The sequence below is a fragment of the Scyliorhinus torazame genome, chromosome 18 (genome assembly GCF_047496885.1).
Source record: "Scyliorhinus torazame isolate Kashiwa2021f chromosome 18, sScyTor2.1, whole genome shotgun sequence".
Taxonomy (NCBI): domain Eukaryota; kingdom Metazoa; phylum Chordata; class Chondrichthyes; order Carcharhiniformes; family Scyliorhinidae; genus Scyliorhinus; species Scyliorhinus torazame.
The window spans coordinates 9,371,838-9,395,145 of NC_092724.1; the positions used below are offsets into that span (position 1 = coordinate 9,371,838).

General features: G+C 51.2%; 1 protein-coding gene across 2 annotated transcripts in view; it reads left to right on the forward strand.

Annotated features, from left to right (window-relative positions):
• Nucleotides 1-23,308, forward strand: part of LOC140394927 (guanine nucleotide-binding protein subunit alpha-14-like) — a 90,550-nt gene that overhangs the window by 42,959 nt on the left and 24,283 nt on the right. Inside the window, exons 2-3 of one of the 2 annotated variants that reach the window (XM_072482121.1) lie at nucleotides 8,918-9,031; nucleotides 20,081-20,265. In XM_072482121.1, coding sequence (XP_072338222.1) covers nucleotides 20,119-20,265 — 147 coding nt within the window. In that variant the 5' untranslated portion in view covers nucleotides 8,918-9,031; nucleotides 20,081-20,118. The remainder of the gene's footprint in view (nucleotides 1-8,917; nucleotides 9,032-20,080; nucleotides 20,266-23,308) is intronic. The other variant, XM_072482120.1, reaches the window with a different exon arrangement.

The following is a 23,308-nucleotide window of genomic DNA, read 5'->3' on the forward strand; positions in this document are numbered from 1 at the left end:
ATCATTAGCCATCCTGGTAGGAGACTCCAGCACAGTAAAGGGAAACTTTCATTGGGATAGAACTAAGAACAAAGAAAAGTACAGCACAGGAACAGGCACTTCAGCCCTCCAAGCCCGTGCCGACCATGCTGCCCAACTAAACTACAATCTTCTACACTTCCTGGATCCGTATCCCTCTATTCCCATCCTATTCATGTATTTGTCAAGATGCCCCTTAAATGTCACTATCGTCCCTGCTTCCACCACCTAGCGGGTTCCAGGCACCCACTACCCTCTGTGTAAAACATTTGCCTCGTACATCTACTCTAAACCTTGCCCCTCGCACCTTAAACCTATGCCCCCTAATAATTGACCCCTCTACCCTGGGGAAAAGCCTTTGACTATCTACTCTGTCCATGCCCCTCATAATTTTGTATCTCTATTAGGTCGCCCCTCAACCTCCGTCGTTCCAGTGAGAACAAACCGAGTTTATTCAACCGCTCCTCATAGCTAATGCCCAGGCAACATTCTGGTAAATCTCTTCTGCACCCTCTCTAAAGCCTCCACATCCTTCTGGTAGTGTGGCGACCAGAATTGAACACTATACTCCAAGTGTGGCCTAACTAAGGTTCTATACAGCTGCAACATGACTTGCCAATTCTTATACTCAATACCCCGGCCAATGAAGGCAAGCATGCCGTATGCCTTCTTGACTACCTTCTCCATCTGTGTTGCCCCTTTCAGTGACCTGTGGACCTGTACACCTAGATCTCTCTGACTTTCAATAATCTTGAGGGTTCTACCATTCACTGTATATTCCCTACCTGCATTAGACCTTCCAAAATGCATTACCTCACATTTGTCCGGATTAAACTCCATCTGCCATCTCTCCGCCCAAGTCTCCAAACAATCTAAATCCAGCTGTATCCTCTGACAGTCCTCATCGCTATCCGCAATTCCACCAACCTTTGTGTCATCTGAAAACTTACTAATCAGACCAGTTACATTTTCCTCCAAATCATTTATATATACTACAAACAGCAAAAGTCCCAGCACTGATCCCTGCGGAACACCACTAGTCACAGCCCTCCAATTAGAAAAGCATCCCTCCATTGCTACTCTCTGCCTTCTATGACCTAGCCAGTTCTGTATCCACCTTGCCAGCTCACCCCTGATCCCGTGTAACTTCACTTTTCGTACTAGTCTACCATGAGGGACCTTGTCAAAGGCCTTACTGAAGTCCATATAGACAACATCCACTGCCCTACCTGCATCAATCATCTTTGTGACCTCCTCGAAAAACTCTGTCAAGTTAGCATCAAGATTGATGCCTCCATAGCATTGTTGTTTCCTTGGATGTTGTATTATAATGTTTGTCTGCGAAATTGTGTTTCTGTGTCCAGTCTGTTTCTATTTTTGTTTTGCTGGATGTTGATTTCATGAGGCATATGGGCCAGGATAATTATATGAACTATATGAACTCAACCCCACCAACACGGCTGGCCCCGCAGCGATTTCACGCTCCATCAAAAGTTAATTGGTAGGAGACAGGTATTCTGCCCCTCATTCAGGAGGAAGCACTGCCTTCGAGAGCTGCGGCCGACCAACTCTTGTCCATACAAGAGCAGCTGCAGTGAACAGGACTAATACTGCAAGCATTTCCTAGAGCGTAAGTCCCTGAATTCCAGGATGGGGAGATTGGGGAAGCCTGGGGGGCTAGATAGAGGGGGATTGCCACATCGTTGGAGAGGCCAGGAGTGGAGGGAAGCAATGCGGTTACCAGGCCTTGGAGTGGTGGAGAAGGCGTCAAGTCTAAAACGGGGCCTGTTGACAGAGGCCCTCTCAATCCACCTTCCCGCCAGAACCTGATTTATTTTTGGCTTTTCCCGTACCCCAGAGCTCCTGAAAACTGAGGCTTGGTGGGAAATGGTACTCCCTCAGCAGCACTACACTGCGGTGTCAGCCTGCATGTTGACATTCAAGCCACTGGAATGGAACCTGAACCCACAGCTTTCTGACTAGGAGGTGAAAGTGCTACTCATTGTGCCACAGCCGACCCTGACTTGCAGAGAGAATTCCAGGGCTTGAGGCCTAGGCAGTTCGAGGGACACCACAGCCATGGGTTGTAGAAGAACAGCCACTGGACTATTATACTCACCTGAGCACAGCCCGCAGTGTTCTGCTTTGCCATTGCTCGTGGTAGTTGATGCCGAAGTTGGCGGGAGTTGGCGCATGCGCGGGAGCGCCAGCATGTACTGGCGTCATCCCAGCACATGGACAGGGGGGTTCTTCTCCGCGCCGGCCAGAATGAGCCTGGGGGAAACTGTGCAGGATAAAACAAACATACTATTTATCACTGATATTGGTAAATCATTAAATAAAAGGCCTTTTTAGGATTATGTCAGGATCTTTATCAGTTAACAAGTCATGGTACGACATCAAGTACCCAATGGAATTCTAGTTTCTTAAGCATGGGAAGAGAGACCTTGGGCGAAATTCTCCGGAAACGGCGCGATGTCCGCTGACTGGCGCCCAAAACGGCGCAAATCAGACGGGCATCGCGCCGCCCCAAAGGTGCGGAATGCTCCGCATCTTTGGGGGCCGAGCCCCAACCTTGAGGGGCTAGGTCGGCGCCGGACGAAAAGGCCTTTGGTGCCCCGCCAGCTGGCGCGGAAATGACATCTCCGGGCGGTGCATGCGCGGGAGCGTCAGCAGCTGCCGACGGCATTCCCGCGCATGCGCAGTGGAGGGAGTCTCTTCCGCCTCCGCCATCCGTGGCGAAGGCGGAAGGAAAAGAGTGCCCCCACGGCACAGGCCCGCCCGCGGATCGGTGGGCCCCGATCGCGGGCCAGGCCACCGTGGGGGCAACCCCCGGGGCCAGATCACCCCGCGCCCCCCCTAGAACCCCGGAGCCCGCCCGCGCTGCCTTGTCCCGCCGGTAAGGTAGGTGGTTTAATCTACGCCGGCGGGACAGGCATTTTAGCAGCCGGACTTCGGCCCATCCGGGCCAGAGAATCAAGCGGGGGGGCACGCCAACAGGCGCGGCGCGATTCCCGCCCCCGCCGAATATCCGGTGCCGGAGACTTTGGCAACCGGCGGTGGCGGGATTCACGGCAGCCCCCGGCGATTCTCCGACCTGGCGGGGGGTCGGAGAATCTCGCCCCTTGTTATCATAGATACCAGTAATATTTCTAAAATCACAAACATCTATTTTAGTCGGAATGTATTCTCACTAACTACCACAGGTGTGAGGATGATCTAACCGCACCAGAACATGCCGCAACCTGCAAAATCCTCTCTGGAGCACTTAAAAGGGAATTATTCAAGATATGCACATATCGTTGAAAGAAATGCAAACAGTCTTATCAATTATGTCTGATTTCTTAATTTGGTACAAATAAAACATCGTGGCATGCTGGAGTTTTCTTCCCGCACCTCAAAGGTTTGTAACATCTTTCGCGACCTCTTGTTCCTTTGTTCTAGCAATAAGCTGGAATGCGGCAATAAGCTGACTGACAGGGCGTGGAGGCAGATCCAAAAGTAATTTTCAAAAGGGGATTGGATAAATACTTGAAAAGAGGGGAAAACAAAACCCAGGGGAACGGAAGGCTCTGGGGAAAGAGCAGACTCGTGGGGTTAATTGGATAGATAATTTAGTAATAACCTTTATTGTCACAAGTAGGCTTACATTAACACTGCAATGAGGTTCCTGTGAAATGCCCCTAGTCGGCACATTCCAGCGCCCATTCAGGTACACGGAAGGAGAATTCAAAATGTCCAATTCACCTTTGGGGACTTGGTGGGAGGAAACCGGAGCACCTGGAGGAAACCCACGCAGACATGGAGAGGACGTGCAGAGTCCGCACGGACAATGGCCCAAACTGGGAATCGGACCTGCCGCTGTGAAGCAACAGTGCTAGCCACTGTGCTACCGTGCCGCCCAAGCTGACACAGATGCAAATCATAGAGAGAATCATAGAATTTACAGTGCAGATGAAGGCCATTCGGCCCATCGAGTCTGCACAGCCCTTGGAAAGGGCACCCTACTTAAGCCCTATGATCATACAATAGTCACTGTGCATCTGAGAGTTCCTATTTTATTCCATATATTCTATCCTACATCACAGAATTGTAATGCCGCAGAAGGAGGCCACTTTGTGTCACATTGGCTCCCAATGAGCTTTACGATTCAGTGCCATTCCCCGGCCTTGTCCCCATACCCCCGCACATTGTTTCTATTCAAGTAACCATCCAATGCCCTCTTGAGTGCCTCGATTGAACCTGCCTCCACCACACTTCCCGACAGCGCATTCCAGACTCGAACCAGACAGCCTGAAAATGTTTTTTTCCTCGCACCACATGGTGGGATTCTCCCCTACCCGGCGGGGTGGGCCGTACTGGCGCCAAGGAGTGAGGTGAACCACTCCGGCGTCGGGCTGCCCGGAAGGTGTGGAATCCCCCGCACCTTCAGGGGCTAAGCCGGCGGCGGTGGGGTTGGTGCCGTGCCAACAGGCACCGAAGGGCCTCCGCTGGCCGGCGCGAGTTGGCGCATGCGCGGGAGCGCCAGCGTGTACTGGCGTCATCCCAGCACATGGGCGGGGGGGTTCTTCTCCACGCCGGCCATGGCGGACCATTACAGCGGCCGGTGCAAAGGGAAAGAGTACCCCCATGGCACAGGCCCGCCCGCAGATCGGTGGGCCCCGATCAGGGCCAGTCCACCGTGGGGGTTCCTCCCCCGGGGCCAGATTCCCCCGCGCCCCCTCGAGGACTCCACAGGCCGCCCGCAGAGCCAGGTCCAGCCGGTACGGATCCGGTTTGATTTACGCCGGCGGGAACGGCCGAAAATGGGCAGCCACTCGGCCCATCGCAGGGCGGAGAATTGCCGGGGAGGCCGCTGCCAACGGCCCCCGACCGCCGTGGCGCGATTCCTGTCCCCACCAAAAAACTGGCGCCGGAGAATCCGGCAGCCGGCATCGGGGCGGCGTTGCGGGATTTACGCCGCCCCCTGGCGATTCTCCGGCCCAGCGGGGGGGTCGGAGAATCCCGCCCTTGATTCTTTTGCAAATCACTTTAAATCTGTGCCCTTTAGTTCTTAATCTGTGTCCTCTCCTTCTTTCTCTCAGCACCCTCATTATATTGCGATTGCATACTTTTACCATCTGTTGTACTAGATCGTTCTTTCCCAGCATTCCCTCAGCTTACTCTCTGCCTCACAATCTCCAGACCATCAAAACCCCAAATGCCACCCTAGGTGACTGGCACCTCTTCCCCTGCTAATCTCAAAATCTTGATGGCAACCTGCATCCATCAATGGAGGCAGGCTTTGGGCCTTGAGACCTCTGAACAAAAAGAGACGGGCGCACCGAATACAGGGAATTACAAAACTAGTTCACACCTTTAATTTGGATTCTGAGGCAAATTGTGCTGGCACTGTGATTAGCACTGCTGCCTCACAGCGCCAGGGACCCGGGTTCGATCCTTTCACTTCTGGGCCTAAGTTGAATCCCACCTCAATTGTTTACTGACGAATGGCAGGCATCGTCTGACGTGAAACCAGTTTGGCAGCTGTCAACCCTCATTCTGACTCCAATACAGAAAATGATTATTTTCAGCACCTGTCGCATTCCGAAAGGTCACAAGGAGGCTTGACGGAAGAAATGGGAAATATCCTCGGAGAAAGGAGTGCTGTTCTGATCCAAGGCTGGGGAAGGGGCGTTTTGTTAGTTCAGTGTACGTGGGATTTTATCCTGTATCTAACCTGTGTGATAGCCTGGCACAGAAGGATGTGAAAGATGCTCCATTCTTTATTTTCATCCACTTATGCTTTGGGAGTTGCCCTTCCCCAACCAGCATGGAAATTGCCAACCAACTACCTCGCTCAGGATATTTACAGTCTCCTGAGGCTCTGAGTGAGTTCCCGACCATGGGAGATTCTGCTCCATGGCCAGGGGACTTTGGATGGTGGGTTCTAGAATCAGTGCTACAAGGTTTCAGTCCCGCCTTGAAGAACCACTCGCTGAAAGTGTGGTTCTCTGGTCAGTGCAAGCATAACTTCTGTAATCCTGCCAAACAAACGTCAGCTGCATGTGAGTAGCCATAGTCTGGTTCTAAATTCTTTGCTTTTGTGGCTGGCAGCCATGCCTAATTAATCCTAATGGAGTTGCTCAACGCTTCAGACATGAAACAGAGTAATCATCATCCTTAAATACTCGTCTTCTGAAGAATAGAGGGGGTGAAATTGATCTGCGCTGGTACTGCGAACAAAACTGGAATGAATTGGAATGATGTGGCTCAACAGAGAAAGAGGAGGTGGAGGGGGAGGATGCAGAGCACCGTGGTCTCCCGGCAGCAGAGGGAGTGGACTGGGCCTGCCTTGGGGATCAAAGATCGTGTCAGGGTACCACCAATGTGAGGGATCATTTCATTCAGGCTCGATCCAACAGATCCTTTCTGACTTGGGAAGAAAAGTATGACCAGGAACTCACTCAGAGGTGCAATAGAACGATAGAATTCCTACAGTGCAGAAGGCCATTCCACACAACAAGTCTGCACCGACCCTCTGAATGATCACCCTACCTAGGCACACTTGAACCCGGGTCCCTGGTACTGAGAGGCAGCAGCGCTAACCACTGTGCCACTGTATCGCCCCTTCACTAACATTTCCATTGGAGCTACAGCCTGGGACATGCAGATGTTTTCTGCCAATGAGGGATTCACATCTGTCCAGAGGTTTTACTGTCACAATAGGCAGTCTCCTCGGCTCCTCCACCACGTTCTACCTCTTTTCTTGTCCCACCATCAATAAAAAGAGCCTTAAGTGTAAGGAAAATAAAGGTAGTTTTAAGGGATTTCTATTTATGTTGGTAAACATTAGAAATAAGGAATCATTTTAAGTGAGTTTAATTTAATGTTTCAGTGCCTGGAAGGGTAAAACCTATAGTTAATTCATGCTGGACAAAGGTGAATGTATGTGTGCGGGTTGGTTAAGTTCCAACTGTGTTTCTGTTGTGCTTAGAGAGGGCTATGGCTTGAAGAATAAATAAACCAGCAGGGGTTGCTTACCAACTGGGGCCTTGTAAGGTAGATAGTTTTAGTTTAGCTAATTTTGTTGCAGTTGAAGAAGGCAACTCTCACAGCTGTGCTAGAAGTAGTAGGTTTTAGAAGGCTACAGAGGGAATGTCTCCCTCAGCCTTGCTAGAAGAAAAGGCATACGATGGAGTAATGGATTAAGAAAACAAATGCCAGAAATCTAAAGTCCAGCTAGTTAAGGAAACTAGAAAATGAAGAGAAGTGTTCAAGAAGCCTGGAGTTAAGTAAACAGAGACAAATGTATGGTTTAGAAGGATTAAAGGAAGTGTTAACAAAGTGTTCTGAGTTAAAGAGACAATTGCAGTAACTAGATTTAAAGTAGGACAGCAAACTTCAGAGGTAGATGGAACATTTGATGTTATTTTAACACAGTTTGGGAATCGAGAGTTAAAGTAATTGTGAGCAGGTGAGCAGCAGTCAAGACAAAGCAATCCTTAAGGATTAGTGTAAAATCCTGGGCTGGATTCGCTGTTAAAAGTGGAGCGGAAGCTTCGTTTAGAAGTGTCATTTGTAAAACTTGGTCTGGAATTCGGGACGCAAATCGCTCGGGGAAGCATTATTATGAGAGAAAATTTTAAGTTGTGTTTCATGGGAATGGAGTTTGCAAGCAATCATGGGGCAATAGCTTTGGGCGTTTCTGAGGAGACATTCGCAAACATTCCCTTGGTGTTCAGAGCAGAGAGTGCGTATTTGACCACAGTCACCTTGTGTGCTTAAAAGGGACATGGTGTTAATGAGACCATTGTAGCTTAGATGTACTTTGTAATCCATATTAATCTTTAAATGTGTTAAGATAAGTGGGGAGGAAAGAAGTATTGCATCATAATCCAATTTTCCATTTATAATAAATGTATTTTTGTTGTTGTTACAACTAATTAGTTGTTTCGTGACTCTGTTGCTCTACATTTTATAAAAAAAACAATTGCAAGTTACGGTCTTTTGAGCCAGGTTTCTATTTTGGAATCTTCCCGTCCAGTTATAACATCAACTGGGTTCATAACACACGTGTGAGACTTCAAGTCTCATTATTTACACTGTGCTCATAAAGGCACAGTTTTGACGCTGGCGTGAAAAGCGGCGTTAGCCACTCCGGCGTCAACGGTCCTCGATCCTCCGGTATGCTCCCCTTCCTGGGGGGCTAGGTCAGCGCTGGAGTGGTCCCCGCAGCTCCAGCCAGCGGGGAACGGCCGGCGCGAGTTTGCGCATGCGCGCTATGGCCGGCGCGATTCTGCGCATGCGCGGGGGTTTCCGTCTCCGCGCCGGCCCCCGGGCAATATGGCAGAGCCCTTCAGGGGCCCGGCTCGGAGGAACATAGGTCCCCACGGAACCAGTCCGCCCGCCAATCAGTAGGCCCCTATCGCGGGCCAGGCCACCGTGGAGGCCCCCCCCCGGAATCAGATTCCCCCTCCCTCCAGGACGGCCCCCGCAGACACTCCTTCCAGGTCCCGCCGTGTGGGACCTGAGTAACCCACGCCGGCGGGACTCGGCCGAACCCGGTGGCCATTCGGCCCGTCGGGGCCTGGAGAATCGCCAGGGGGCCGCTTTCGGTATTCTATGTTGGGAGGGTGTTGGTTACAGAATGGAGCCTCTTACATCAGTCTTTGTAGTCTTCAGTAGGTTAACAAATAGAACATGTGCAGTCAAGGATACAGGCGAGGAGCTATGGAGCTGTCTCCATGCTTAGATCTTAACCCGTCTTGGAACAACACCACACTGAACCCTGGGTCTGGGTCATGTGCCTTCTTCCATCACAGTGTGGGCAGTACTGTACTCAGTCCCACATTAATTCTGCATGTACCAGACCCTTATGCTACACGCTGAGGCTCCCTCTGTGTTTTCTCCTTTCAAGTTGAAGAGAACCCACGTTTCTTCAGTCCTTCGCATTAACTGGGGGTTGCAATTGACCAGAAACCGAACTGGACCAACTGATGGGGCTACAAAGGCAGAGCCTGGAAACTCTGTGGTGAGTAACTCATCTCCCGACTTCACAAAGCCTGTCCACCATCTACAAGGCACAAGTCAGGAGTGCGATGGAATACTTTACAAATGCCTAGATATGGCTGGCACGGTGGCACAGTGGTTAGCACTGCTGCCTCACTGCGCTAGGGACCTGGGTTCGATTCCGACCTCGGGTCACTGTCTGTGTGGAGCTTGTACATTCTCCCCTTGTCTCCATGTGCTCCGTTTTCCTCCTACAGCTCAAAGATGTGCAGGGCAGGTAGATTGGCCATGCTAAATTGTCCCTTAGAATAGGGTAGTAGGAATAGGGCGGGGGATTGGGCCTAGGTAGGTTCATCTTTCAAAGGGTCGGTGCAGACTCAATGGGCCGAATGGCCTCCTTCTGCACTGTAGGATTCGATGGTTCTGTGTGCAGTACCAAGAACATTGAAGAAGCTCAACATCAAGCAGCTTGTTTGACTGGAACCCCATCTACTACTTTGAATGTCCACTCCCTTCACCACCGATGCACAATGGCAGCAGTATGCACCGTCGACAAGAGCATAGTGGTTAGCACAATTGCTTCACAGCTCCAGTGTCCCAGGTTCGATTCCCGGCTTGGGTCACTGTCTGTGCGGAGTCTGCACGTTCTCCCCGTGTCTATGTGGGTTTCCTCCGGGTGCTCCGGTTTCCTCCCACAGTCCAAAGATGTGCAGGTTAGGTGGATTGGCCATGCTAAATTGCCTTTAGTGTCCAAAATTGCTCTTCGTGTTGGGGGCGGGGTTACTGGGTTATGGGGATAGGGTGGGGGTGTGGGCTTGGGTAGGGTGCTCTTTCCGAGAGCCAGTGCAGACTCGATGGGCCGAATGGCTTCCTTCTGCACTGTAAATTCTATGATCAACTCATCAAAGCTCCTTCTACATCACCTTCCGAACCACAACCTCTAACACCTAGAAGGACAGGGGCAGGAGGTGGATGGGAACCTCCAAGACCCCTCCTCCAAGCCATACACCCACCTGACTTGGAGCTATATCGCCGTTCCTTCACAGTCGCTGGACCCTCCCTAACAGCACTGTGGGTGTACCTACACCACATGGACTGCATCAGTTCAAGAAGGCAGCTCACCACCACCTTCTCAAGGGCAATTTGGGGTGGGCACAACAAACCACAGGTTTGTTGGCGTTGGCCTTGTGAGTGGTGCTGACATCCTGTGAAAGAATTAAGAAAAGAAAGAATCTTCTGTGGCACGGAATCAGCCTTGTTGCTCTTTTTGTTTTGCACCGTTAACAGAGGCGGAATAGCTTCCTGGCGCACCCTTTGCAAACAAGATGCAATAGCATTCACAGGCTGTCTGACCACAATACTGCGCCGTTTAAATTTCACATCCTCCTTGTGGAAGTAAAAGGCTCAGAATATATCATGTGAACAAAGATCGGCCACGTTTATGCAGAACAGCGACCAGTGGCACCAAAGACTTAACCACTTGTCCTGGCAGTGGCTGAGGATTGTGTAAAAGGGGAAAGCAGGATATTAAAAAACGGGAAGCGATTCTCCATATAAAAATCTCTGCCTGTCTGCCTCTCTGTCTCTCCAATATACATAGAAACTCAGGGGAGGACATTTTGGCACTGACACTGGCGTCCATGGTCACGGCTGGAGGGGTGGAGAGCGGGGGGCGGGGGGGGGGGGGGGGGTGGATCTCAGCCATAGTTTTCATGAATTATTCCACTGTTGCCCTATTCTTCAATTTTATTGCATTGTCTGTATGATGATTCAGGCCAGAGTGATGATGAGGGAGCTACAGTTTGTCATAATATACACCAGTATATCATGGTGCAGACACACACACACTGATGGACATGCAGTGGGACCAATCAGCATACACAACACCACAGCCAATCACCAGTGAGAGCACACGCACTATAAAGACAGGGGACAGGAGAGTTCCCGCTCATTCTAGTAGCAGCCAGCTCGGAGCACAGAGCTCACAGCCTGCAACACAGACATTCACCATGTGCTGAGTGCATCACCTGGTTAGGACTAGGCAAGGGTCAACAGTTAAAGCTGGTATTGCATTTACCCACAGTTCAAGTAAGTTAATATAGTTAACCTTATAATAAAATAGAGTTGCACCACTTCCAGTGTTGGTGACCTGGTGCGTCATTCTCCGACCCCCCGCCAGGTCGGAGAATGGCCGTTGGCCGCCGTGAATCCCGCCCCCGCCCCCGCCGAAGTCTCCGGTACCGGAGATTGGGCGGGGGCGGGAATCGGGCTGCGCCGGTTGGCGGGACCCCCCGTTCAATTCTCCGGCCCGGATGGGCCGAAGTCCCGCCCAGAAATTGCCTGTCCCGCCGACGTAAATCAAAGCTGGTGTTTACCGGCGGGACCAGGCGGCGTGGGCGGGCTCCGGGGTCCTGGGGGGGGCGCGGGGCGATCTGACCCCGGGGGGTGCCCCCACGGTGGCCTGGCCCGCGATCGGGGCCCACCGATCCGCGGGCGGGCCTGTGACGTGGGGGCACTCTTTCCCTTCCGCCTCCGCTACGGCCTCCACCATGGCGGAGGCGGAAGAGACTCTCCCCACTGCACATGTGCGGGAAATTTTCAGCGGCCGGTGACGCTCCCGCGCATGCGCCGCATTTCCGCGCCAGCTGGCGGGGCAACAAACGCCATTTCCGCCAGCTGGCGGGGCGGAAATCCCTCCGGCGTCGGCCTAGCCCCTCAATGTTGGGGCTAGGCCGCCAAAGATGCGGAGCATTCCGCACCTTTGGGCCGGCGCGATGCCCGTCTGATTGGCGCGGTTTTTGGCGCCAGTCGGCGGACATCGCGCCGTTGGGGGAGAATTTTGCCTCTGATTTGTGATCCAGAACACCCAACACATCATGGTACAAGGAGTGGTTGCATACTAGCACTTCTGAGACCCACCTGCAACTAATCAGCATTCCGGCATCCTGAAGTATGGAGAACATCAACCCGCCACCACCGCTCCGCATCGCCGGCAATCTCGGGGTCAATTGGAAGATTTTTAAACAGCGCTTCCAGCTCCTCCTCGAAGCCACGGACAGGGAGAACGCCTCGGACACCAGGAAGATTGCTCCGCTCCTCTCCACGGCCGGGCAACACGCCATCCACATCTTCAACTCCCTCACATTCGCAGACGACGAGGACAAGACAAAGTACAAGACGGTTCTCCTCATATTCGATACCCACTTCAGCATAAAGGTCAATGAAAGCTTCGAAAGATACCTGTTCCAGCAGCGCTTGCAGGGTAAGGACGAGCCTTTCCAATCCTTTTTAACACACCTCCGCATCCTTGCGCTGTCCTGCAGCTAGGGGCCCCCCCCCCGACTCCATGATACGTGACTAGATCGTATTTGGTGTTCTATCAGACCCCCTGCGTCAGCAGCTCCTCAAAATTAAGCAACTCCCCCTAGTGACTGCCATCGAGACCTGCGTCCTGCATGAAAATGCCACCAGCCGGTACTCCCACATACAGGCGGCTGAAACGGCGCGACAAGGTCCCCATGAGGCGGAACGGGTCCAAACAATTGAACACCTCCAAGGCTGCAGCCTGGATGAGGGCGGCTATTTTGCGTGCTTTTCGCGGCCTCCCGTGCTTGTACGCGCCAAACGAGGGGACGGTGACGTGGAGGAACGTGATGCGCAGGCGCGCACCACGCAGGACCACACCGCGCATGCGCGGTGGCGCAACGAGCGTACTGACGTCACGACGTGCGGCAACTGTGGCCCCGCCCATTTAAAGCGGCAATGTCCTGCAAAATCGGAACAATGCCTACGATGTGGCAGCCTTGGCCCCTATGCTGCCTGCTGTCGAACAGCTCAGCCTGCCAATTCGCATCGCTTCAGCCAGCCTTGCAGGAACGTTCAGGCAATTCAACCCACGTTCACCAAGTCCGATTCCGACTTCCGGCAGATCAGTGACACCGAGGACCCGAGGGAACCTTTTCGAGTCGCTGTTATCACAAAGAACAGGCTGTCCCTGAATCAAAACCACCAGCCGCTGTCGGTGCACAGACGACGAGTGGTGTGCCACCCTGACGGTCAACCGATCCCAGATACGATTCCGCCTGGACACTGATGCTTCCGCTAATCTCCTAGCGTGGTCAGACTTTCAGACCCTTGGGGTTAAACCAACCATTCTCCCGTCGACCTGCCAACTAGTGGACTACAATGGCAACGTCATTCCTGCCACCGGTTCATGCCAACTCGAAGTGACGCACAACTCGCGAATAGCCATCCTTCCCTTCGAGATCGTGGGCATGACGAAGGACTCTCTGCTAGGCACACAGGCGTGCAAACTCCTAAACCTCGTTCAACGAGTACACTCTCTCTCCAAAAGGATACGTCTGCCTTCCAGGATGCGGACTTCAGGGCGCAACTCAATGCCATCATCGACCAGCACCGCGACGTTTTCGAAGGCATGGGCACGCTTCCATACACTTACAAAATCCTGCTCAAACAAGACGCCACGCCTGTGGTTCATGCACCTCGCAGAGTCCCAGCACCCCTCAAGGACCGCCTCAAGCAGCAGCTGCAGGACCTCCAGGACCAAGGAGTGCTCTCCAGAGTGACGGAACCAACCGACTGGGTCAGTTCCGTGGTGTGCGTAAAGAAGCCTTCCGGTGAGCTCCTGATCTGCATTGACCCAAAGGATCTGAATCGCAACATAATGAGGGAGCATTATCCTATCCCCAAGCGCGAGGAGATCACGTGCGAGATGGCTCGGGCCAACATCTTCACCGAACTTGACGCCTCGAAAGGATTCTGGCAAATTCAACTAGGCAGGTCCAGCAGAAAGCTGTGTACCTTTAATACCCCGTTTGACAGATACTGCTACAACAGGATGCCGTTTGGGATTATATCGGCATCAGAAGTATTCCACTGGATCATGGAGCGAATGATGGAGGGCATCATCATTTGGTCCACCACCCCGCAGGAGCATATCAGTCGCCTCCAGACGTTTTCAATTGAATACGGGACCAAGGCCTTCGCCTCAACAGAGCCAAATGTTCCTTCGGCCAGACAGAACTCAAGTTCCTAGGGGACAACATCTCCTGGTTGGGTGTGCGGCCGGATGCGGACAAGGTGGCAGCCATCACGGCCATGCAGAAGCCAGCGGATAAGAAGGCAGTCCTCTGATTTTTGGGCATGGTCAACTTCCTGGGGAAGTTCATCCCCAACCTCGCCTCCCATACCACAGCTCTCTGGAACCTGGTCAGGAAGACGACAGACTTCCAATGGCTTCCCGCCCACGAGCGCGAATGGGAGGGGCTTAAGACCAAGCTTACCACGGCCCCGGTATTGGCATATTTTGATCCCACGAAGGAAACAAAAATTTCAACGGATGCCAGCCAATCCGGCATTGGGGCGGTGCTCCTGCAACGCGATGAGGCTTCATCATGGGCCCCCGTTGCATATGCGTCACGTGCCATGACCCCCACGGAACAGCGCTACGCGCAGATCAAAAAGGAATGCCTGGGCCTGTTGACTGGGGTCGACAAATTTCATGATTACGTGTACGGCCTCCCCCAATTCACTGTCGAGACCGACCATCGCCCGCTGGTCAACATCATACAAAAAGACCTGAATGATATGACCCCTCGCCTCCAGCGCATTCTGTTTAAACTCCAGCGGTACGATTTCCAGCTCCTATACACCCCGGACAAGGACCTGATCATAACTGATGCTCTGTCGAGGGCAGTCAACACCCCGTGTGACCCAGAGGGGTTCGTCTGCCAGGTTGACGCCCATGTGGCCTTCACGGCCTCCAATCTGCCGGCCACGGATGAACGCCTTATCCACAATCGCCACGAGACTGCGGCTAACCCCCTACTACAGCGTGTCATGCGCCACATGATGGACGGGTGGCTCAAGGGTCAATGCCCACAGTTCTACAACATCAGAGACGATCTGGCAGTAGTCGATGGTGTCCTCCTGAAGCTGGACCGCATCGTGATCCCGCACAGCATGCGCCAGCTCGTTTTGGAACAGCTACATGAGGGCCATTTTGGCGTGGAGAAGTGCCGACGGAGGGCCCGAGAGGCTGTGTACTGGCCCGGCATCAATGAGGACATCGCCAACACAGTGCTCAACTGCCCCACCTGTCAGCGATTCCAGCCGGCCCAACCACGTGAGACCCTACAGCCCCATGAGTTGGTCACGTCCCCTTGGTCTAAGGTAGGCGTTGACCTGTTCCATGCGCTCGGCAGGGACTATGTTCTGATTGTAGACTATTTTTTGAACTACCCGGAGGTCGTACGCCTGCATGACATCACATCATCGGCGGTCATCCGTGCCTGCAAGGAGACCTTTGCTCGTCACGGCATCCCACTGTGATTTCGGACACTGGCCCCTGCTTCGCGAGCCAGGAATGGTCCAACTTTGCCAGCAGGTACAACTTTGTGCATGTGACATCCAGTCCCCTGTACCCCCAATCCAATGGCAAAGCGGAAAAGGGCGTCCACATCGTCAAATGGCTCCTCTGCAAGGCTGCCGATGCAGGATCCGACTTTTACCTCGTCTTGCTGGCCTATCGTTCGGCCCCACTCTGCACGGGCCTGTCGCCAGCCCAGCTGCTCATGGGTTACACCCTCAGGACCACGGTGCCGTCCATTCACGTCCCAGACCTCGACCACGTTCCGGTCCTTCAGTGGATGCAACAGTCCCGTGCACAACACAAGGCGGCGCATGACGCTCGGGCGACTGATCTCCCTGCTCTGGTGCTGGATGACAACGTCCGCATCCATCTTCCAGAGGGTGGCTGGTCTGCAACTGCTGTGGTTCTTCGGCAGGTGGCTCCCTGGTCGTTCCTGGTTCGTCTGCCAGATGGTTCCATTCGCCGCCGCAATCGGCGTGCCCTTCGTCTCGTTCCACGCTCGCTACGTGATCCTCCACCGGTGCCACGCCCTCCTGTTGTCCCCAACCTGGACTATGTGGAGATTCCGAATACTCTGCATCCTCCTCACTCTGCCGTGGCCCAGCCCGACCCTCAGCCGGTGGCTCCTGACTCACCCCTGAGGCGGTCAACCAGAATTTGTCGCCCACCTCAGAGACTTGACTTATGAGTTTTACAATGTTGGACTCTTTGATCTGTTCTGTTATCCTGTTTCATCGTTCCAGTAGTTTGTATAAAATGTTCATTTTGTTGTTGGTGTGACACCCTATTTCTCTGCACCTGGCACCTTCCCGTGTAACTAGATTAGCCTCATGTACATAGTCATATAAATAACACGCACACACATAGTCAGGTACATTCACTACACAATATTTATTGTCACGCAGGCACATGTTCTTTATATAAAAGGGGGATGTCATAATATACACCAGTATATCATGGTGCAGACACACACACGCACACTGATGGACATGCAGTGGGACCAATCAGCATACACAACACCACAGCCAATCACCAGTGAGACACACGCACTATAAAGATAGGGGACAGGAGATTTCCCGCTGATTCTAGTAGCAGCCAGCTCGGAGCACAGAGCTCACAGCCTGCAACACAGACATTCACCATGTGTTGAGTGCATCACCTGGTTAGGACTAGGCAAGGGTCAACAGTTAAAGCTGGTATTGCATTTACCCACAGTTCAAGTATGTTAATGTAGTTAATCTTATAATAAAATAGAGTTGCACCACTTCCAGTGTTGGTGACCTGTTTGTGATCCAGAACACCCAACACATCACAATCACATTTACTTTAATGTATGTTATTACGGTCTGAGCACATATTTACGAGTTAATGAAAGATTCTTATGTGCGATAGAGAGAAGCTTTGAATTGGATTTCAAATCTTAATAGCTCCACCTGTCCATCACATTACCAGCAGTGATCTGAGAGTACATTCATTTCCTTTCCCAGTCGATCTCAAGTGTGCAACAGATGAATAATTGCCTTTTTATTTGTACCTGATCCAGCCAATGCTCCAAATAGTCTTCGATATGGCGAGTTAACCACCAAATGTTGCTTTCTTTTTAAATAGAAGAAATAAAGTTATGCAACAGCTGGGTTCACCATTTGGTTGGGAAGTCTACGGCCCTCCATTGTCCTGGATGTTTGAGGGGTTGCAATGGGAGGAGAGCTACAGGCTCACTGCCTTGCTCGGCTACACTTTCTGTGCTGTCGTGTGCTTTTGACGTTGCACTCACTTTCGTTTTATTTCCCCCCCCCCCTCTCGGGTTGGCACAGTCCCTGGGAATCAATTAAAATTCACGCACAATTTTATTTTGTGTTTCTCCTCGAGAGCCGCCATGAACTGTGATGTTCAGATCATTTGGTTATACTCCTGTGAGCATTGCAAATAAGCAGGTAAATTCAATTGATCGGCATTTCAAGGGGCATTCTAACTCAGGAAAACGTTTAATGGAACATTACCAAATTAAATCAAAATGTATTTTTTGGGAGGTAAGTGAAGCACCCCCTCCACGGTCCCCACCAAGTGGAGCATGCCACTGACCTAGCCCTGAACGTAGTTGAGGAAGAGGGGCAGACAGTCGACCCGGGTGACCCCCTCGACCATCTCTGCCTGGACCTGTTTGTGATCACCTTAGCCAGGCCCAGGAGCATGCTTACAAGCAGGCCCACCTCCCTGACGGCATCCCCTCTGTGTCGGGTGGCAAAAGATGAGGAGCATGGCCAAAATTTCACAAGTTTAGTTTGTTTATGAGTGTTGTTTGAGGGTTAATTATTAACCAGAACACTGCAGGGAACATCTCAGCTCTTCTTGGCAGATTTCCGTGGGAACCACCTGAGAGAGAGGCAGGACCTCGGTGTAAGGTTGCATCTGACAGCGTAGCACTACCTTAGTACTGCACTGGAGCATCAGGGGACATGTTGTGTTCACGTCCTTGGAATGGGACTTGAAACCTACAGCAATAGCTCACAGGGAAGACCTCTACCAACCAAGCCACAGTTAAGCCTTTAGTAGGTGAGGCTGGCATATAGGTGAGGGCGGCACAGCAGCACAGTGGTTAGCACTGTTGCTTCACAGCTCCACGGTCCCAGGTTCGATTCCCCGCTGGGTCACTGTCTGTGCGGAGTCTGCACGTTCTCCCCGTGTCTGCGTGGGTTTCCTCCGGGTGCTCCGGTTTCCTCCCACAGTCCAAAGATGTGCAGGTGAGGTGGACTGGCCATGCTAAATTGCCCTTAGTGTCCCAAAACGGTTAGGTAGGGTTACGGGGATAGGGTGGAGGTACTGGCTTAGGTGGGGTGCTCTTTCCAAGGACCGGTGCAGACCCGATGGGCCGAATGGCCTCCTTCTGCATATTGTTCATTTGTAGCTGCCCTGAAAAAATAGCAATAGGCCTTTTTTTAAAAAATCAAGGTCACTTTGAACTTGAGTTAGCTGGGCTAGTAGCTTTGCAACATGTGGTCTAGATAATCTCACATCTTTTATGTTCATTTTTCTGGCGCCAACACACAAATTAAGATTCAGTTTCATAACCTGCCAAAATATAACTTGAACGTTTGATTTGCGGATTGCTAGTCTCGCACCTTAACCACTTCACCAAAATACACCGTAGCAGATGTATTTAAGATTTTGATTCTGGTCAGGTCAGCCTAGCATCCCAGGAATAAAGAGCTGTATCTCAATTCCCACCCAGATTCCTATTTCCACCTTTGAGAGCTCCATATCTCCCCCCCCCTCTCTCCTCACAGATCATCATCAAACCGTTTACTTTCCCCGGTTAAGACAAAATGCTGGGGACAAGTACCAAGGTTTCCGTCTGTGTTTCCCATTCCCATTCCAGGGAGAAACATCTCCCTTCCCGGCTCGGGCAACATTTATTGACCATTTGTAATTAATTGCCCTCAGATGACGGCAAGGTGCTTCCTTTTGAAGCATGATCACTTTGAACTTGAGTCACATTGGTTAGTTACTTTGCAACACGTGTTCTATAGAATCTAGAAACTTTTACTGTTATTTTTTTCTGGAGTCATCTCACAAATTATGTTTCATAACTTGTCATGATATAATTTGAACACAGCTGACTTTAGAATTGTTCGTCTGGCATCATAAGATCTTCACTAACAGACACAAGCTGATGTGTTTAGGATTTTGATTCTAGTTTGGTCAGCCTGTCATCCCAGAAGTAGAGTCATTTTGCCTCAATCCCCATCCACACACACAGGACTGGATTCTCCGACCCCGAAACCGCATTCGGCGATGGGGCGGAGAATCCCCGATGGCGCCGGAATCGGGGGTGCCGTCGTTTTGGCGATGCTCCGCTCGCTGATCCACGGCCTCCGAACGTTGGCTGAGGCCCGCCCGCCTCGCGATGCTCCGTCCCCGACCGGCCGAGTTCCCGACGGCGTGGGACACGCGTGGTCTCACCCGTCGGGAACTCAGCGTGGCGGCTGCGGACTCAGTCCGGGGCCGTCGCAGTCGAGGGAGGGCCGATCCGCGGGTAGGGGTGGACATATTTGGGGCTGGGGGCACTGTTGTGGAGCGGTCCGGCGTGCGTGAGCCGGCCGAAGGGGGGGGACTATTTTGTGGGCCGGGTCCTCGAGCGGCATCCGCCATGGAGCACGGTGTGGCCGCTACAGGCCGCCGTCGTGCACATGCGCGGCCATGGACCCAGCAATTCTCCAGGCCGTATCGGCAGCTAGAGCTGGGAGCTGTGTGCTGCCTGGCTGCTACCCCCCCCACCCCCAACCCTCGGAACAGGGAATCGGTGGCCGTTTTACACCAGTTTTAAAACGCCACAATTTCCACGCCAGCCATTGTGTCTCCCCTTTTCCACTGTGAGTGCGCCATATCTCCCCCTCTCCTCACTGATCATAATCAATTCATGCTCTCTTTCCAGTCAGGACAAAATGCTGGGGACAAGCACCAAGGTTTCCATCCCATTCCCATTCCAGGGAGAAACATCTCCCTTCCCGGCCATGTTTTTCCAGTGGCGGGATGGCTTTGAGATCAGCGGCTCACCGTGTAGCAAGTTGGGCGGCAAGACAATATGGAACGGGAATCCCCCTCATCGTTGCTTTGGCAGCTTCCCTTATTCTGTAATAATTGAGCAGCCGAACTTGAACCTTGATGTTTCTTTTAAACCAGGCACCGGGGAAAGTGGCAAAAGCACATTCATCAAACAGATGAGGATCATCCATGGCTCTGGATATTCAGAGGATGAACGGAAAGCCTTTGCAAAGTTGGTCTACCAGAATATAATCACCGCAATGCAGTCCATTGCAAGAGCAATGGACACCTTGAACATCCAATATCAGCATCACGGAAACAAGGTAAGATCGAAAGGAATGATATTTTTTTTAAAAGGCTGATACAAATCTGAGGTTTAAATTTCTTCCTTCATATTGTACTGTCTGTTTCCTGTGAGGATGGTTCTGGCGATATTTAAGCACTTTCTATTTCATCTGCATGTTATGAGTACCTAAGAAGTGAGAATGGCCGGGGATGAAGTTCGAAGTTCAATCTATTGACCGCGAGCCTTTGTCTGTCAGCTACACCCAACGAGGAACTGCAGTGATTGAACATTGGCACGGTGCCACAATTAATTAACATCATTGTCAAAAGATAAACACCTTGTCTTGCCGTCACCATTCCGCAAACAACAAATGAGTAATAAGTGGTTAATGGATTTTTGCTGCTGCTGTTTGAAGGAGAGATGTTGACTGAACACCAGGTTTCGTGAGGGCGGGGAGGAATCCAGCACGTGATTGTAGAGTCCAGCAGAAAGTAACAAGAATGTGTACAGAGGGTCAGTCGTTCACTACTGGTTCCGTCTCCAGCCGGTACCACACTGGCCAGCTCCATTTATACAACCGTGCTGCACCCCCTCTCATTGGAGGAGCTCATATTCCTCAAGGAACATGGGGTAGCCAATTGTCCCCAGCCAATAGGATCCGGGCAGGTTATAACACCAGGAGAACTCGTTGGTGTTTATTAAATAGTCACAGGACATTTTTAACATTCACCTGAAAGAGGCAGACAGGAGCACAGCTCAGTGTGTTACCAGAGGGTGGGACTCATGCGTTTACAGTATCTAGTACTCAGCAGTTTGATTTACTGAAGCTCCTGCCAATGGACTCCATCCGCTCGCTCAAACCACCACCAGTCTGCCATGCCGACCATATCAACGATCTGCAGGATGCACAGCAGCACCAGCCAAGGGTGCTTGAACAGTCCCTCACCCCCCTTAAACACTCCACCAAGAAGGTGAACCTGGGAACACCATCATCGCCAGGTTTCCCCTCACTGGTTATCCGTACAGTTCCTTCATTGTTGTTAGGTCGCTGGCCATAGAATCCATAAAATCCCTACAGTGCAGAAAGAGGCCATTTGGCCCATCGAGTCTGCACCAACACTCCGAAAGAACACTCTACCTAGGCCCACCCCCCTGCCCTATCCCCCTCGCCCATTGATCATGGCCAATCCACCTAACCTGCACATCTTTGGACTGTGGCAGGAAACTGGGGTCCCGGAGCAAACTCACGCACACACTGGGCAAAAGTGCAAACTCCTCACAGACACCCAAGGCTGGAATCGAACCCGGGTCCCTGGGGCTGGGAGGCAGCAGTGCTGACCACTGTCCTGGAATTCTTTGCCTGGCACCGTTGTGGGAACTCCATCATTACGAGGACTACAACAATTTATGGAGGAGGGCCAGCTGTACGTTGCCAGGGCAACTGGAATGGGCAATAAATGAGGCCCACAATCCAACAATTTATTTTGAAAGTGCTGCATTTTGATACATGTGGGAGAGGTTACGTGTTAAAATATTGGAACATTTTGCTGAAATTTGGAAAGAATGATGTAGAGTGGAAGATTAACCTTTCACTGCAGAATGTATCTATAAACAAGAGGTATTTGGAACAAGGAGGAAGATGAGGTCAGGGACTTTCATATCAACAGGCATTTTGGTTTGAGTATTAATTTGCATGTACAAAAAGGAACAGGAGACTGACAGAAATATTACCAGTTTGGCTGAATGAAGCATTTACTCAGACTAAATTATTTTCTTGCCAGACAATCTTCAAGTGGGTAATCTCACACCATTAATCCTCTGCCTGCTTTTGCCAGTAAAGTGGATAAGTTCAGGTAGCCAGCATTTATCAGCTGTGACAACAAGCAACGTGGAAAGGGAGATACAAGGGAAATATTTCATTTGGACCTTATTAATAATGCGTTTCTCTCACAAATTCTGTGCAGCCACAGTAAGGCTCTGTTCAAATATTACATTGTGCAAGAAGAGCGAACATCATTCCTGCTTCACTTCTTAACATCTTGAAAGGTTATCGGAACTCTTTTTCTTCTTGTCTTTTTGGGAGACTAGACAGTGTTGAAGTATCTCTTTCATGTGTGGTTAAGCCAGGTACCTGAAATCTCCATTCAAAGAGCAAAAAATTATTTTACAGTAAGGTCAAATAACCTTTTCCTGTTTCCCTTTAGAAGCATTTGATTATGCCACAGCTGTAACGGGTGCACTTCCTGTCCATGTGCAGTTGCAGTTCCTGTACTCATGATATTTCCCACATGTTACACACTATGCTTAATGTGTAACAGCTGTCCCCTGTACACTTGCTACACTTAATCTTCCTCAATCTATACTCTGCCATACCGTAACATAATAATAATCTTTATTGTCACAAGTAGGCTTACGTTAACACTGCAATGAAGTTACTGTGAAAAGCCCCTAGTCGCCACACTCCGGCGCCTGTTCGGGTACACAGAGGGAGAATTCGGAACGTCCAATTCACCTAACAAGCACGTCTTTCGTGACTTGTGGGAGGAAACCGGAGCACCCGGAGGAAACCCACGCAGACACTGGGAGAACGTGCAGACTCGGCACAGGCAGTGACCCAAGCCGGGAATCGAACCCGGGCCCCTGGCGCTGTGAAGCAACAGTGCTAACCACTGTGCTGCTGGTGTTAGTTTAGACGGGCAGCATGGTCGGCGCAGGTGTGGAGGGCCGAAGGGCCTGTTCCTGTGCTGTACTTTTCTTTGTTCTTTGCATAGAAAACTGCACCAAGAAACCTTTTTTCTGTTAGAACTTCTGTAAACATTTTGGTTAATAGTTGACAAATGTAACGATTTAAACACAAAACTATTTTGAAAAGCCTCTGCTGGTTTAGGTAACAAAATCTATTGATGAAAATTATAAACTATTAACAGGAAATTTGAATTGCGAAATAGAGCCCTTTCATTAAAATTTAACTTTATTTTTTGGTTGAAACCTTTGTGCTCGACTTTTAACAATTCGTTTCTTGCCCCTAAGCCAATGGCAATAAGGCAAGAAAACTTTGTACAGTATTGGTCACCTTATTT